A 16,917-nucleotide genomic window follows, 5' to 3' on the forward strand; every position below is an offset into this window, starting at 1 on the left:
ACACACACACACACACACACACACACACACACACACACACACACACACACACACACAGAGAAAGAGAGAGATGAAACATAGATCCAGCGGCCAAGACATGTATAAGAGTAACATATCCTTCCTCTCAGTCCTGATGTAGTACCTCAGCAGTGTTCATTTCATCAACAACAATAGTGACTCAAATATTTGTGAAACACCTATTTTTCAGTGGCAATTGACGAGACTTTAACTGACTAAATAGACCCAGAAAAAAAACAGACTAAATTAAAATGATTTCAGTTGACTAAAACGTGACAAAATCATCTCTGTGACCAAAATCAGACTAGTAAATGGACTGGACAAGAGGTTTTGGAGAGATTGAGAGCTTTTCAGAAATGACCCATAATGACCCATAATGACCCACCTATGGGTTTGTTTTTCTTCCTATCGTCCATTCATGAAGCATATTGTAGTCCGTTCTAACGCCAGGCTACTTGCAGACCAGACCGACCATTAACCATATGTTCAGGATACGCCTTGTTCAGTCATGTTACCTCATTAGCTAGCTACAGCTAACAACCTGCATTCAGCAGGATGCAACGTTCTGGAACGTTCAGATAGACATATGGTATGTAGAACAAACATGCCTCTGACATGTTGAATAAGGAATAGAAATTCTGATAATAGACCTATCTTCAAATATGTTGGTAGGACAAGGCTATGCATGCTTGTGCACATGGAAGTCAGTGATTTATGTTTACTATAGTTTAATGAGGCAATACAAATCTGATGTGATTCAAATGAAAGGGCATTTTGGCCCACTGTTTTTGTCATTTTGACAATAACTAGACTAAATCATTACTCAAATGACAAAACATGTGAATAAGACTTAATAATTTAGTCAAAATGACTACAACTAGAGAAAATTAAAAAAATAGTGCAAAAATGAACGGCAATAGAATGCAATCCAGTCAGAGTATGACTAGTCAATGTCTCCCCCTAGTGGTAGAGCCTCATCATTACAGTCTCCTAGTGGTAAAGCCTCATCACTGCCGTCTCCTCCTAGTGGTAGAGTCTCATCACTACAGTGTCCTAGTGGTAGAGCATTACTAGTCTCCTAGTGGTAAAGCCTCATCACTACAGTCTCCTAGTGGTAAAGCCCCATCACTATAGTCTCCTAGTGGTAGAGCCTCATCACTACAGTCTCCTAGTGGTAGAGCCTCATCACTACAGTCTCCTAGTGGTAAAGCCTCATCACTACAGTCTCCTAGTGGTAAAGCCTCATCACTACAGTCTCCAAGTGGTGGAGCCTCATCACTACAGTCTCCTCCTAGTGGTGGAGCCTCATCACTACAGTCTCCTCCTAGTGGTAAAGCCTCATCACTACAGTCCCCTAGTGGTAGAGCCTCATCACTACAGTCTCCTAGTGGTAGAGCCTCATCACTACAGTCTCCTAGTGGTAGAGCCTCATCACTACAGTCTCCTAGTGGTAAAGTCTCATCACTACCGTCTCATCCTAGTGGTAAGCCTCATCACTACCGTCTCATCCTAGTGGTAGAGCCTCATCACTACAGTCTCCTCCTAGTGGTAAAGCCTCATCACTACAGTCTCCTCCTAGTGGTAGAGCCTCATCACTACAGTCTCCTCCTAGTGGTGGAGCCTCATCACTACAGTCTCCTCCTAGTGGTAAAGCCTCATCACTACAGTCTCCTCCTAGTGGTAAAGCCTCATCACTACAGTCTCCTCCTAGTGGTAAAGCCTCATCACTACAGTCTCCTCCTAGCGGTAGAGCCTCATCACTACAGTCTCCTCCTAGTGGTAGAGTCTCATCACTACAGTCTCCTCCTAGAGGTAAAGCCTCATCACTACAGTCTCCTCCTAGTGGTAAAGCCTCATCACTACAGTCTCCTCCTAGTGGTAGAGCCTCATCACTACAGTCTCCTCCTAGTGGTAAAGCCTCATCACTACAGTCTCCTCCTAGTGGTAGAGCCTCATCACTACAGTTTCCTCCTAGTGGTAAAGCCTCATCACTACAGTCTCCTAGTGGTAGAGTCTCATCACTACAGTCTCCTAGTGGTAAAGCCCCATCACTATAGTCTCCTAGTGGTAGAGCCTCATCACTACAGTCTCCTAGTGGTAGAGCCTCATCACTACAGTCTCCTAGTGGTAAAGCCTCATCACTACAGTCTCCTAGTGGTAGAGCCTCATCACTACAGTTTCCTCCTAGTGGTAGAGTCTCATCACTACAGTCGCCTAGTGGTAAAGCCTCATCACTGCAGTCTCCTAGTGGTAAAGCCTCATCACTACAGTCTCCTAGTGGTAAAGCCCCATCACTATAGTCTCCTAGTGGTAGAGCCTCATCACTACAGTCTCCTAGTGGTAGAGCCTCATCACTACAGTCTCCTAGTGGTAAAGCCTCATCACTACAGTCTCCTAGTGGTAAAGCCTCATCACTACAGTCTCCTAGTGGTGGAGCCTCATCACTACAGTCTCCTAGTGGTAGAGCCTCATCACTACAGTCTCCTAGTGGTAGAGCCTCATCACTACAGTCTCCTAGTGGTAGAGTCTCATCACTACAGTCTCCTAGTGGTAGAGTCTCATCACTACAGTCTCCTCCTAGTGGTAGAGCCTCATCACTACAGTCTCCTAGTGGTAGAGCCTCATCACTACAGTCTCCTAGTGGTAGAGTCTCATCACTACAGTCTCCTAGTGGTAGAGTCTCATCACTACAGTCTCCTCCTAGTGGTAGAGCCTCATCACTACAGTCTCCTAGTGGTAGAGCCTCATCACTACAGTCTCCTAGTGGTAAAGTCTCATCACTACCGTCTCATCCTAGTGGTAAGCCACATCACTACCGTCTCATCCTAGTGGTAGAGCCTCATCACTACAGTCTCCTCCTAGTGGTAAAGCCTCATCACTACAGTCTCCTCCTAGCGGTAGAGCCTCATCACTACAGTCTCCTCCTAGTGGTAGAGTCTCATCACTACAGTCTCCTCCTAGAGGTAAAGCCTCATCACTACAGTCTCCTCCTAGTGGTAAAGCCTCATCACTACAGTCTCCTCCTAGTGGTAGAGCCTCATCACTACAGTCTCCTCCTAGTGGTAGAGCCTCATCACTACAGTTTCCTCCTAGTGGTAAAGCCTCATCACTACAGTCTCCTAGTGGTAGAGTCTCATCACTACAGTCTCCTAGTGGTAAAGCCCCATCACTATAGTCTCCTAGTGGTAGAGCCTCATCACTACAGTCTCCTAGTGGTAGAGCCTCATCACTACAGTCTCCTAGTGGTAAAGCCTCATCACTACAGTCTCCTAGTGGTAGAGCCTCATCACTACAGTTTCCTCCTAGTGGTAGAGTCTCATCACTACAGTCTCCTAGTGGTAAAGCCTCATCACTGCAGTCTCCTAGTGGTAAAGCCTCATCACTACAGTCTCCTAGTGGTAAAGCCCCATCACTATAGTCTCCTAGTGGTAGAGCCTCATCACTACAGTCTCCTAGTGGTAGAGCCTCATCACTACAGTCTCCTAGTGGTAAAGCCTCATCACTACAGTCTCCTAGTGGTAAAGCCTCATCACTACAGTCTCCTAGTGGTGGAGCCTCATCACTACAGTCTCCTAGTGGTAGAGCCTCATCACTACAGTCTCCTAGTGGTAGAGCCTCATCACTACAGTCTCCTAGTGGTAGAGTCTCATCACTACAGTCTCCTAGTGGTAGAGTCTCATCACTACAGTCTCCTCCTAGTGGTAGAGCCTCATCACTACAGTCTCCTAGTGGTAGAGCCTCATCACTACAGTCTCCTAGTGGTAGAGTCTCATCACTACAGTCTCCTAGTGGTAGAGTCTCATCACTACAGTCTCCTAGTGGTAGAGTCTCATCACTACAGTCTCCTCCTAGTGGTAGAGCCTCATCACTACAGTCTCCTAGTGGTAGAGCCTCATCACTACAGTCTCCTAGTGGTAGAGCCTCATCACTACAGTCTCCTAGTGGTAAAGCCTCATCACTACAGTCTCCTAGTGGTAAAGCCTCATCACTACAGTCTCCTAGTGGTGGAGCCTCATCACTACAGTCTCCTCCTAGTGGTGGAGCCTCATCACTACAGTCTCCTCCTAGTGGTAAAGCCTCATCACTACAGTCTCCTCCTAGTGGTCGAGCCTCATCACTACAGTCTCCTAGTGGTAGAGCCTCATCACTACAGTCTCCTAGTGGTAGAGCCTCATCACTACAGTCTCCTAGTGGTAGAGTCTCATCACTACAGTCTCCTAGTGGTAAAGCCTCATCACTACAGTCTCCTCCTAGTGGTAGAGCCTCATCACTACAGTCTCCTAGTGGTAGAGCCTCATCACTACAGTTTCCTCCTAGTGGTAAAGCCTCATCACTAGTCTCCTAGTGGTAGAGCCTCATCACTACAGTTTCCTCCTAGTGGTAGAGCCTCATCACTACAGTCTCCTAGTGGTAGAGCCTCATCACTACAGTCTCCTAGTGGTAAAGCCTCATCACTACAGTCTCCTAGTGGTAAAGCCTCATCACTGCAGTCTCCTAGTGGTAGAGCCTCATCCCTACAGTCTCCTAGTGGTAAAGCCTCATCACTGCAGTCTCCTAGTGGTAGAGCCTCATCACTACAGTCTCCTAGTGGTAGAGCCTCATCACTACAGTCTCCTAGTGGTAAGCCTCATCACTACAGTCTCCTAGTGGTAGAGCCTCATCACTACAGTCTCCTAGTGGTAGAGCCTCATCACTACAGTCTCCTAGTGGTAGAGCCTCATCACTACAGTCTCCTAGTGGTAGAGCCTCATCACTAGTCTCCTAGTGGTAGAGTCTCATCACTACAGTCTCCTAGTGGTAGAGCCTCATCACTAGTCTCCTAGTGGTAGAGCCTCATCACTACAGTCTCCTAGTGGTAGAGCCTCATCACTACAGTCTCCTAGTGGTAGAGCCTCATCACTACAGTCTCCTAGTGGTAGAGTCTCATCACTACAGTCTCCTAGTGGTAAAGCCTCATCACTACAGTCTCCTAGTGGTAAAGTCTCATCACTACAGTCTCCTAGTGGTTGAGCCTCATCACTAGTCTCCTAGTGGTAGAGCCTCATCACTAGTCTCCTCCTAGTAAAAGTCACCCAGTAAAATACTACTGGAGTAAAAGTCAAAACGTTTTTGTTTTAAATATACTTAAGTATCAAAAGTAAAAATACACGTATAAACCATTTAAAATTCTTTATATTAAGCAAAGCAGACGGCACAATATTCTTCTTTTTTTAAATTGATGGGTAGTCAGGGTGCACATTCCAACACTCAGTTAAGTGAGTCTGCCAGATCAGAGGCATGGGGATGATCAGGGATGTTCTCTTGATAAGTGTGTGAATTGGACCATTTTCCTGTCAAAATGTAACGAGTACTTTTGGGTGTCAGGGAAAATGTATGGAGTAAAAAGTACTTTATTTTCTTTAGGAATGTAGTGAAGTAAAAGTAAATGTAGTGAAGCAAAAATATAAATAGTAAAGTACAGATACTCCAAAAAACTACTTAAAGTAGTACTTTATTGTATTTTTACACCACTGAGTATAGGCATTAGGCAGGCATCTAAAATACTGCTTCCCTCTGTCCAGTGTTTTCAGATTAGAACAGGGACAGGAAATGAAGCCACTGACATGATTTAGATCCACCACATGCATTACACAATATCGTATTAGCTACTTATATTGCTACATACATTACACTTTTAGTCTATATATAGTGGGTTATTGAGATGTGCCTATGGTTATCCTAGGACTGCTCTATAGACCTCTTTCTGTGTTTGCAAACAGTGCCGCACGAGGCCGATGCGCACAACTTGGAAGGCAGCAACAAAAGCCTCTATTTACAAGTTGCTTTTGAGTGCATTTCTCACTACTTTTGGATTATAATTGGATTTTAAGGCTCGTATGAATGTCCTGCTTAATATAATGTTTGTGTCATCATCACAAATCAACTGCATTATACTTAAAAAACAACTTCAACCAGTAATATTGCTCTTTGGCTAGCTTTCATACAGCCTATATCAATGAACGTTAGCATTCTAGCTAACAACCGCTGTATCCAAAATAGTTATTTTGAAAAGATCACAACCAAATATAATCTTAGCGACTGTTCAAGCAAGAATCAAAACATCATTGTAAGTGTATGAGAACCCCAAAAAGTAATTTTGAAAAGATCACAACCAAATATAATCTTCAAGCGAATATAATCTTCAAGCAAAAACAAAACAGAATTGTAAGTGTACGAAAACCCAATAAAGTTATTTTGTTTTGAAGTAATAGAGCATAAATCTAGGCTGTTGTTGTTGAATGGGCGCAGAAGGCGATGGCTTCTTACTGCCACCATGAGTCACACGCATCTGTGCATGACGTCAGTGTGTCGTGTGCTGGAAAATTGTCTCTTTGTGTAGTACTCTGCTAGAACCACCAGGGGATAGCTGACTACTCTATACCAGGGGTCTCCGACCTTTTCTAGCCTGAGAGCTACTTTAAAATAAGGAAATATGTTGAGAGCTCATTCGAGCTTTCAAATAGGCACATTATTCTCTTCTCTTCTGGGTCCTTAGCGTACAAGAGAAAGTAGTGCAGTGTTTTCTGTCAATATACCTGTTCAAATAAAGGTTTATTAGAGTTTTATATATTCCCAAATGATGTTGTTTTCTCAGTTGTACATTTCCTGGTTTTAGATCGGTTTTATAATTCACTCTCAAAATTACAATTGTTTATAGAGAAAATATGCAATTGGATGTTCTGAGTCCATGTCAATGCTTAAATAAAACAAACACATTTAGATTTGAGTGCAATTCCCCTTTAATTTCGCATCTGGCCCTTTAATTGCTCATCTAACGAGTGAGGAATGTGCCGGTCTAGCAATGGTTCAGTACTGCTGCTGCTCATTTCATGGCAAAGTTTACAAATAATAAATAACAGATAAATGATAAACACTGAACAAAAATATAAACACAACATGTAAAGTGTTGGTCCCATGTTTCATGAGCTGAAATAAAAGATTCCAGAAATTTTCCATACGCACAAAAGGTTTGTCTCTCAAATTTTTGTGCACAAATTTGTTTACATCCCTGTTAGTGAGCATTTCCTCTTGGCCAAGATAATCCATCCACCTGACAGGTGTGGCATATCAAGAAGCTGATTAAACAGCATGATCATTACACAGGAGCACCTTGTGCTGGGGACAATTAAAGGCCACTAAAATGTGCAGTTTTGTCACAACACAATGCCACAGATGTCTCAAGTTGAGGGAGCGTGCAATTGGCATGCTGACTACAGGAATGCCCACGAGAGCTGTTGCCAGACAATTGAAGGTTAATTTCTCTACCATAAGCCACTGCCAATGTTGTTTTAAAGAATTTGGCAGTATCCCCAACTGGCCTCAAACCGCAGACCACGTGAATGGCGTCGTGTGGGCGAGCGGTTTGCTGATGTCAACGTTGTGAGCAGAGTGCCCCATGGTGGCGTGGGAATTATGGTATGGGCAGGCATAAGCTATCTATAGACAACGAACACAATTGCATTTTATTGATGGCAATTTGAATACACAGAGATACTGTGACGAGATCCCGAGACCCACTGTTGTGCCATTCATCCGCCGCCATCCCCTCATGTTTCAGCATGATTATGCACGGCCCCATGTCGCAAGTATCTGTACACAATTCCAGGAAACTGAAAATGTCCCAGTTTTTCCATGGCCTGCATACTCACCAGACATATCACTCATTGAGCATGTTTGGGATGCTCCGAATTGATGTGTACGACAGCGTGTTCCAGTTCCCGTCAATATCAAGCAACTTCGCACAGCCATTGAAGAGGAGTGGGACAACATTCCCCAGGCCACAATCCCTATCTTTTTATAAGGTATCTGTGACCAACAGATGCATATCTGTATTCCCAGTTATGTGAAATCCATAGGTTAGTGGCTAATGAATTTATTTAAATTGACTGATTTCATTATATGAACTGTAACTCAGTAAAATCTTTGTAATTGTTGCATGTTGCGTTTACATTTTTGTTCAGTGTAGTTATTATATAATTCTGCCAGGTAAGCCTACTTTGCAGTTAACATTTAATTGAGAAGGTTTTGGGGAAAGTATTTCTGTCAACCTACATCAACTGGCTACAGACAGACTGATAGACAAACGTGTGCATCACAGACAGACAGGGGCAATAGTTATGGAAATGAATTGGCAGATTTTGGGTTAAGTTTTTTTTAAAAAAGCAAATAGCGGCTAACCGGGGGTGGGATAAAGTCAATGTTGCGTTGATTAGATAAAAGCTGGAAGCTTGCATGGTCTGATACTTGTGAGATTTGATTGACAGTTTGCAGGGGAAAACATAACAAATTGCATGTACTTTCAGAATTGTTTGGTGAGCTACTCATATGTGGGATGCGAGCTACTGGTGGTTCCCGATTGACCTGTTGGGGACCCCTGCTCTATACGTTTTTTTGTAGTACACGAGTAGTACTTTGTGTAGTAATCTGTTAGAACCACCAGGGGGCAGCTGACTTGTGTAGTACTTTGTGTAGTAATCTGTTAAAACCACCAGGGGGCAGCTGAAGATCATGCTGCGCTGCTCAGAGGATTATAGAACACAAAGCCAAGGACACAGGAACAAAGAGAGCAAGAGATGCTGAGGAGCTCCACCGTGCATCACCATCAGCCAGCTCTGAATGGCAATTACACAAGCATCAGCGTGCAGCCGATATCAGTCTGTGTTATTGTGTCCAGTCTGAAGGCCATGGGTGAATGAATATTATGTGGACAATATATTAATCAAAATGTTGCCCTCTAAATATGACTTGAGGGGGGTAGGCTATTCAGAACGTTGAAGTCTAGTGCTGCAGAAGAAAACATGTAGTCCTCAAGTAACCCACCAGAGAATCACTAGGGCCGGAAGGTGGAGATGAGACAAGGTTGTTAGCTACAGATTACGGGAAAAGAAAATGAAAAGCCACTTGTAGCTCCGGATGCAATCATTTATTCGCCAACGTTTCAACAGCAAGCTGTCTTCTCCAGGGTAGCTTTAGACCTTGGACACAATCACCTGAACTCTACATGGGGCGGCAGGGTAGCCTAGTGTTGGACTAGTAACCGGAAGGTTGTAAGTTCAAACCCCCGAGCCGACAAGGTACAAATCTGTCGTTCTGCCCCTGAACAGGCAGTTAACCCACTGTTTCTAGGCCGTCATTGAAAAAAAGAATTTGTTCTTAACTGACTTGCCTAGTTAAATAAAGATAAAATATATATATCTATTTTTAAATAGCTACAGTAGTAACTACCTCGTAGAGCTAGCTAACAGCTACAGTAATAACTACCTCCTAGAGTTAGCTGATAGCTACAGTAGTAACTACCTCCTAGAGCTAGCTGATAGCTACAGTAGTAACTACCTCCTAGAGCTAGCTAACAGCTACAGTAATAACTACCTCCTAGAGTTAGCTGATAGCTACAGTAGTAACTACCTCCTAGAGCTAGCTGATAGCTACAGTAATAACTACCTCCTAGAGCTAGCTGACAGCTACAGTAGTAACTACCTCCCTAGAGCTAGCTGATAGCTACAGTAGTAACTACCTCCTAGAGTTAGCTGATAGCTACAGTAGTAACTACCTCCTAGAGCTAGGTGACAGCTACAGTAGTAACTACCTCCTAGAGTTAGCTGATAGCTACAGTAGTAACTACCTCCTAGAGCAAGCTGACAGCTACAGTAGTAACTCCTCTACCTCCTAGAGCTAGCTGACAGCTACAGTAGTAACTACCTCCTAGAGCTAGCTGACAGCTACAGTAATAACTACCTCCTAGAGCTAGCTGACAGCTACAGTAGTAACTACCTCCTAGAGCTAGCTGATAGCTACAGTAATAACTACCTCCTAGATCTAGCTGATAGCTACAGTAATAACTACCTCCTAGAGCTAGCTGACAGCTACAGTAATAACTACCTCCTAGAGTTAGCTGATAGCTACAGTAGTAACTACCTCCTAGAGCTAGCTGATAGCTACAGTAATAACTACCTCCTAGAGCTAGCTGACAGCTACAGTAATAACTACCTCCTAGAGCTAGCTGATAGCTACAGTAATAACTACCTCCTAGATCTAGCTGATAGCTACAGTAATAACTACCTCCTAGAGCTAGCTGACAGCTACAGTAATAACTACCTCCTAGAGCTAGCTGACAGCTACAGTAATAACTACCTCCTAGAGCTAGCTGACAGCTACAGTAATAACTACCTCCTAGATCTAGCTGATAGCTACAGTAATAACTACCTCGTAGAGCTAGCTGATAGCTACAGTAGTAACTACCTCCTAGAGTTAGCTGATAGCTACAGTAGTAACTACCTCCTAGAGCTAGCTGACAGCTACAGTAATAACTACCTCCTAGAGCTAGCTGACAGCTACAGTAGTAACTACCTCCTAGAGCTAGCTGACAGCTACAGTAGTAGCTACCTCCTAGAGCTAGCTGACAGCTACAGTAGTAACTACCTCCAAGAGGTTGGGTGTGTGTACCCGGTGGGTACCCTGGACTACCTGTTTGGTAGAGGTTGGGTGTGTTCTTACCTGGTGGGTACCCTGGACTACCCGTTTGGTAGAGGTTGGGTGCGTGTGTGTTCTTACCTGGTGGGTAGCCTGGACTACCCGTTTGGTAGAGGTTAGGTGTGTAGGTGGGAGCAGCAGTAGGGTAACCTCCTGGGTAGCCTACAGACACAGGATAAGAGAGAGTCTTAAGGTGCCTGCATGCTTCCCATCTGAAACAGTTTGTGCATATAGTTTGACAGTTTTTGTTTGTTTTGGTCTCCGGCAAGTTTTATCCCGGCTGATTTTTCCGAAGTCCACGCCCTTTCGTCTGATGATTGGTCACCAGTAGGGATTCTTCAATTAAGCGTTTGTTGTCATTCAACGAGAGAAAACACATTTTTACACTTGAAAAATACGGCACCAATCTTAGATGTAAAATTTTGCGATTAAGACCTCCCCAGCAAAAACCGTCAACAATTAATGACATATTTCTTGATTTATCTTAGATTGAATCTGACTATTTTGAGGATGTGCTCCTGGTTATGTTGTTGGTACGGTGTCTCAAGGAGGGACACACAGTATTAGTACAATTTTCTTCTTGTTTTTCAGGGGAACATATTTTAAGGGAGTATGAGAGCACAGATGTTCACTTCGCCTAGCCGAGTTCTGCTAGGAGCAAACCCAACCTATGTATGCTGACGCCTTGAGAGAGCGAGAGAGACAACAGTAGGTAGAGAGTGGGAAGTTACTGAGCAGGATGTGCACAGATGGTGATCATTACACATTGTCTGTCTCAATAACACACACTCGGATGAACGCAACACACAGACACTGGCATTCAACACACTCTGGGGTGAATGTACAATTGTAAACGTTGACATAGAAATAGATGCATACAAAGAAACCCCTTAACCTTGGACACAAAGCGATGACCTGTAGGGAGGGGTGTGTGTGTATATAAGGCCTGTCTCGGTCTTATTAATGTATGTATGCATATGGCTCTAAAACACAGCAGGAGGGGGAGAGCTCTCATGCTGAGTTAACACCTGGGTCGGTCTCTGTGTGTGTCTGTGTGTGTGTGTGTGCGTCTGTGTGTGTGTGTGTGTGTGTGTGTCTGTGTGTGTGTGTGTGTGTGTCTGTGTGTGTGTGTGTGTAGACAGAACATAGTGCCTGTGTTACAAAGAAAAGAAAAGCCACACACACACAGACACAGACACACACACACACACAGACACACACACACACACACACACACAGACACACACACACACAGACACACACACACACACAGACACACACACACACACACACACACAGAGACACACACACACAGACACACACACACACACACACACACACACACACAGACACACACACACACACAGACACAGACACACACACACACACACACACAGACACACACAGACACACACACACACACACACACACACACACACACACACACAGACACACACACACACACACACACACACAGACACACACACACACACACACACAGACACACACACACACACAGACACAGACACACACTAGGAGCTCAGACGCAATAATTGAATAACCTAATATCCAACTGTCTTCATCTGGGTATTATATATACCCTGATGAAGACAGCGTGTCTGTCGAAACGTTGGATACTAGGTTAGTCAACTAATGCATCTGAGCTCCTAGAGTGTGCGGCTCTCCTTTAATTTCTCGAGTGTTCTACTTCGCAGGTGTGCGTTCATCACGCCTCCAGATTGCAGTGTGTTCTTTGTGACACAGACTAAAGTGCATAAACACATGCAGATAGTGTCCTGATGTTTTGTTCAGCAGTCTACAGCAGGTTGAATAGTGTTGGTTCTAACTCTTCATTACACACACAAACACATATGGTTAACACACTGTCTGGTCCCAGTTGTCTGGTTGTGTGAAACACCTAACCGGAGACAGCTAATTGTTTCACCAATTAGCAGACATTACAACCCCCCACTCTAACCACTAACGAGACACTGTGTCGGAGGAGGGTGAGAAATGAGAGGAGGAAGGAGAGGGAACGCCGAATAAAAGAGTGTAAATGAAGGAAGTAGACACAGAAGAACAGGAAGAGAGAAAGAGGATATATAGTATGTACACTATATACAAAGGTAGGTGGACACCCCTTCAAATGAGTGGATTTGGTTATTTCAGCCACCTGCTGACAGGTGTGTTAAATCAAGCACATGCAATCTCCACAGACAAACATTGACAGTAGAATTGCCTTACTGAAGAGCTCAGTGGCTTTCAACATGGCACCATCATAGGATACCACCTTTCCAACAAGTCAGTTCGTCACATTTCTGCCCTGCTAGAGCTGCCCCGGTCAACTGTAAGTGCAGTTATTGTGAAGTGGAAACGTCTAGGAAAACAACGGCTCAGCCGCGAAGTGGTAGGACACACAAGCCCACGGAACGGGACCATTGGACTCTGGAGCAGTGGAAACACGTTCTCTGGAGTGATGAATCACGCCTCACCCTCTGGCAGTCCGACGGATGAATCTGGGTTTGGCGGATGTCAGGAGAACACTAACTGCCCCAATGCATAGTGTCAACTGTGAAGTTTGATGGAGGAGGAATAATGGTCTGGGGATGTTTTTCATGGTTTGGGCCTCTTATTTCCAGTGAAGGGAAATCGTAATCTTAATGCAAAACACCAGTCTCAACGTCAACAGTGAAGAGGCGACTCTGGGATGCTGGCCTTCTAGGCAGAGTTGCAAAGAAAAAGCCATATCTCAGACTGGCCAATAAAAATAAAAGATTAAGATGGGCAAATGAACACAGACACTGGACAGAGGAACTCTGCCAAGAAGGCCAGCATCCCGGTGTCGCCTCTTCACTGTTGACGTTGAGACTGGTGTTTTGCGGGTACTATTTTAATTAAGCTGCCAGTTGAGGACTTGTGAGGCGTCTGTTTCTCAAACTCATTCTATTCTGGTTAGAGCCAGTTTGCGCTGTTCTGTGAATGGAGTAGTACACAGCATTATACAAGATATTCAGTTTCTTGGCAATTTCTCGCATGGAATAGCCTTAATCTCTCAGAACAAGAATAGACTGACGAGTTTCAGAAGAAAGATCTTTGTTTCTGGCCATTTTGAGCCTGTAATCAAACCCACAAATGCTGATGCTCCAGATACTCAACTAGTCTAAAGGCCAGTTTTATTGCTTCTTTAATAAGCACAACACTTTTCAGGTGTGCTAACATAATTGCAAAAGGGTTTTCTAATGATCAAATAGCCTTTTAAAATGATAATCTTGGATTAGCCAACACAATGTGCCATTGGAACACAGGAGTGATGGTTGCTGATAATGGGCCTATATACGCCTATGTAGATATTCCACTCAAAATCAGCCGTTTCCAGCTACAATAGTCATTTACAACATTAACAATGTCTACACTGTATTTCTTATCAATTTGTTGTTATATTAATAGACACATTTTTTGCTTTTCTTTCAAAAACAAGGTCAAAAGTTTGGACACACAAGGGTTTTTCTTAACTTTGACTATTTCCGACATTGTAGAATTATAGTGAAGACATCAAAACTATGAAATAACACATATGGAATCATGTAGTAACCAAAAAAAATGCAGTCCAACTCATCCCGAACCATCTGAATTGGGTTGAGGTTTGCAGCAATTCGACCATGAAGTCTAAGGACCCTGGGACTAAACATCTCCCTCTGCAACTGGATCCTGGACTTCCTGACGGGCCGCCCCCCAGGTGGTAAGGGTAGATAACAACACATCCGCCACGCTGATCCTCAACACGGGGGCCCCTCAGGGGTGCATGCTCAGTCCCCTCCTGTACTCCCTGTTCACTCATGACTGCACGGCCAGGCATGACTCCAAACCATCATTTAGTTTGCCAATGACACAACTGTCTCAGCCTCCAGTATTTATGCTGCAATAGTTTATATGTGTCGGGGGGCTAGGGTCAGTTTGTTATATCTAGAGTATTTCTTCTGTCTTATCCGGTGTCCTGTGTGAATTTAAGTATGCTCTCTATCTTTCTCTCTCTCTTTCTTTCTCTCTCGGAGGACCTGAGCCCTAGTACCATGCCTCAGGACTACCTGGCCTGATGACTCCTTGCTGTCCCCAGTCCACCTGGTCGTGCTGCTGCTCCAGTTTCAATTGTTCTGCCTGTGGCCATGGAAACCTGACCTGTTCACCGGAGGTGCTACCTGTCCCAGACCTGCTGTTTTCAACTCTCTAGAGACAGCAGGAGCGGTAGAGATACTCTCAATGATCGGCTATGAAAAGCCAACTGACATTTACTCCTGAGGTGCTGACCTGTTGCACCCTCAACAACTACTGTGATTATTATTATTTGACCCTGCTGGTCATCTATGAACATTTGAATATCTTGGCCATGTTCTGCTATAATCTCCACCCGGCACAGCTAGAAGAGGACTGGCAACCCCTCATAGCCTGGTTCCTCTCTAGGTTTCTTCCTGGTTCCAGCCTTCTTCCTGGTTCCACCTGTTGTATTCGGCGCATGTGACAAATCAAATTTGATTCATGCAGTCTCCTCTGAACAGTTGATGTTGAGATGTGTCTGTTACTTGAACTCTGAAGCATTTATTTGCTGCAATTTCTGAGGCTGGTAACTAATGAACTGATCCTCTGCAGCAGAGAGAACTCTGGGTCTTTCTTTCCTGTGGCGGTCCTCATGAGAGCCAGTTTAATCATAGTGCTTGATGGTTTTTGCGACGGCACTTGAAGAAACTTTTAAAGTTCTTGAAATTCTCCGGATTACTACTTTGAAGAATATAAAATATATCTTGATTTGTTTAGAACGTTTTGGGTTATTATATGACATGTGTTATTTCATAGTTTTGATATCTTCACTATTATTCTACAATGAAGAAAATAGTAAAAATAAAGAAAAACCCTGGAATGAGTAGGAGTGTCCAAACTTTTGACGGGTACTGTCTGTCTGTCTGTCTGTCTGTCTGTCTGTCTGTCTGTCTGTCTGTCTGTCTGTCTGTCTGTCTGTCTGTCTATATATATATATATACAGTGAGGGAAAAAAGTATTTGATCCCCTGCTGATTTTGTACGTTTGCCCACTGACAAAGAAATGATCAGTCTATAATTTTAATGGTAGGTTTATTTGAACAGTGAGAGACAGAATTACAACAAAAAAATCCAGGAAAACGCATGTCAAAAATGTTATAAATTGATTTGCATTTTAATGAGGGAAATAAGTATTTGACCCCCTCTGCAAAACATGACTTAGTACTTGGTGGCAAAACCCTTGTTGGCAATCACAGAGGTCAGACATTTCTTGTAGCTTGCCACCAGGTTTGCACACATCACAGGAGGAATTTTGTCCCACTCCTCTTTGCAGATCTTCTCCAAGTCATTAAGGTTTTGAGGCTGACGTTTGGCAACTCGAACCTTCAGCTCCCTCCAGATTTTCTATGGGATTAAGGTCTGGAGACTGTTTAGGCCACTCCAGGACCTTAATGTGCTTCTTCTTGAGCCACTACTTTGTTGCCTTGGCCGTGTGTTTTGGGTCATTGTCATGCTGGAATACCCATCCATGACCCATTTTCAATGCCCTGACTGAGGGAAGGAGGTTCTCACCCAATATCTGACGGTACATGGCCCCGTCCATTGTCCCTTTGATGCGGTGAAGTTCTCCTGTCCCCTTAGCAGAAAAACACCCCCAAAGCATAATGTTTCCACCTCCATGTTTGACGGTGGGGATGGTGTCTTGGGGTCATAGGCAGCATTCCTCCTCCTCCAAACACGGCGAGTTGAGTTGATGCCAAAGAGCTCCATTTTGGTCTCATCTGACCACAACACTTTCACCCAGTTGTCCTCTAAATCATTCAGATGTTCATTGGCAAACTTCAGACAGGCATGTATATATGCTTTCTTGAGCAGGGGGACCTTGCGGGCTCTGCAGGATTTCAGTCCTTCACGGCGTAGTGTGTTACCAATTTTTTCTGCCTTGAGATCATTGACAAGATCCTCCCGTGTAGTTCTGGGCTGATTCCGCACCGTTCTCATGATCATTGCAACTCCACGAGGTGAGATCTTGCATGGAGCCCCAGGCCGAGGGAGATTGACAGTTCTTTTGTGTTTCTTCCATTTGCGAATAATCGCACCAACTGTTGTCACCTTCTCACCAAGCTGTTTGGCAATAGTCTTGTAGCCCATTCCAGCCTTATGTAGGTCTACAATCTTGTCCCTGACATCCTTGGAGAGCTCTTTGGTCTTGGCCATGGTGGAGAGTTTGGAATCTGATTGATTGATTGCTTCTGTGGACAGTTGAGATTAGGAGAACTCCCTTTAAGAGTGTGCTTCTAATCTCAGCTCGTTACCTGTATAAAAGACACCTGGGAGCCAGAAATCTTTCTGATTGAGA

General features: G+C 44.1%; 1 protein-coding gene across 6 annotated transcripts in view; it reads right to left on the reverse strand.

The window, feature by feature from the left end:
• The window catches only part of LOC110508020 (myelin-associated neurite-outgrowth inhibitor), a 45,334-nt gene that overhangs the window by 2,257 nt on the left and 26,160 nt on the right, over nt 1–16,917 (reverse strand). For all 6 annotated transcript variants that reach the window (XM_036965137.2, XM_036965138.2, XM_090223992.1 and 3 more), the window contains one exon: nt 10,609–10,689. In XM_036965137.2, the coding sequence (XP_036821032.1) occupies nt 10,609–10,689 (81 nt within the window). The remainder of the gene's footprint in view (nt 1–10,608; nt 10,690–16,917) is intronic.

The sequence above is a fragment of the Oncorhynchus mykiss genome, chromosome 27, assembly GCF_057628025.1.
Source record: "Oncorhynchus mykiss isolate SJ-2025 chromosome 27, ASM5762802v1, whole genome shotgun sequence".
NCBI classification, from domain to species: Eukaryota; Metazoa; Chordata; class Actinopteri; order Salmoniformes; family Salmonidae; genus Oncorhynchus; species Oncorhynchus mykiss.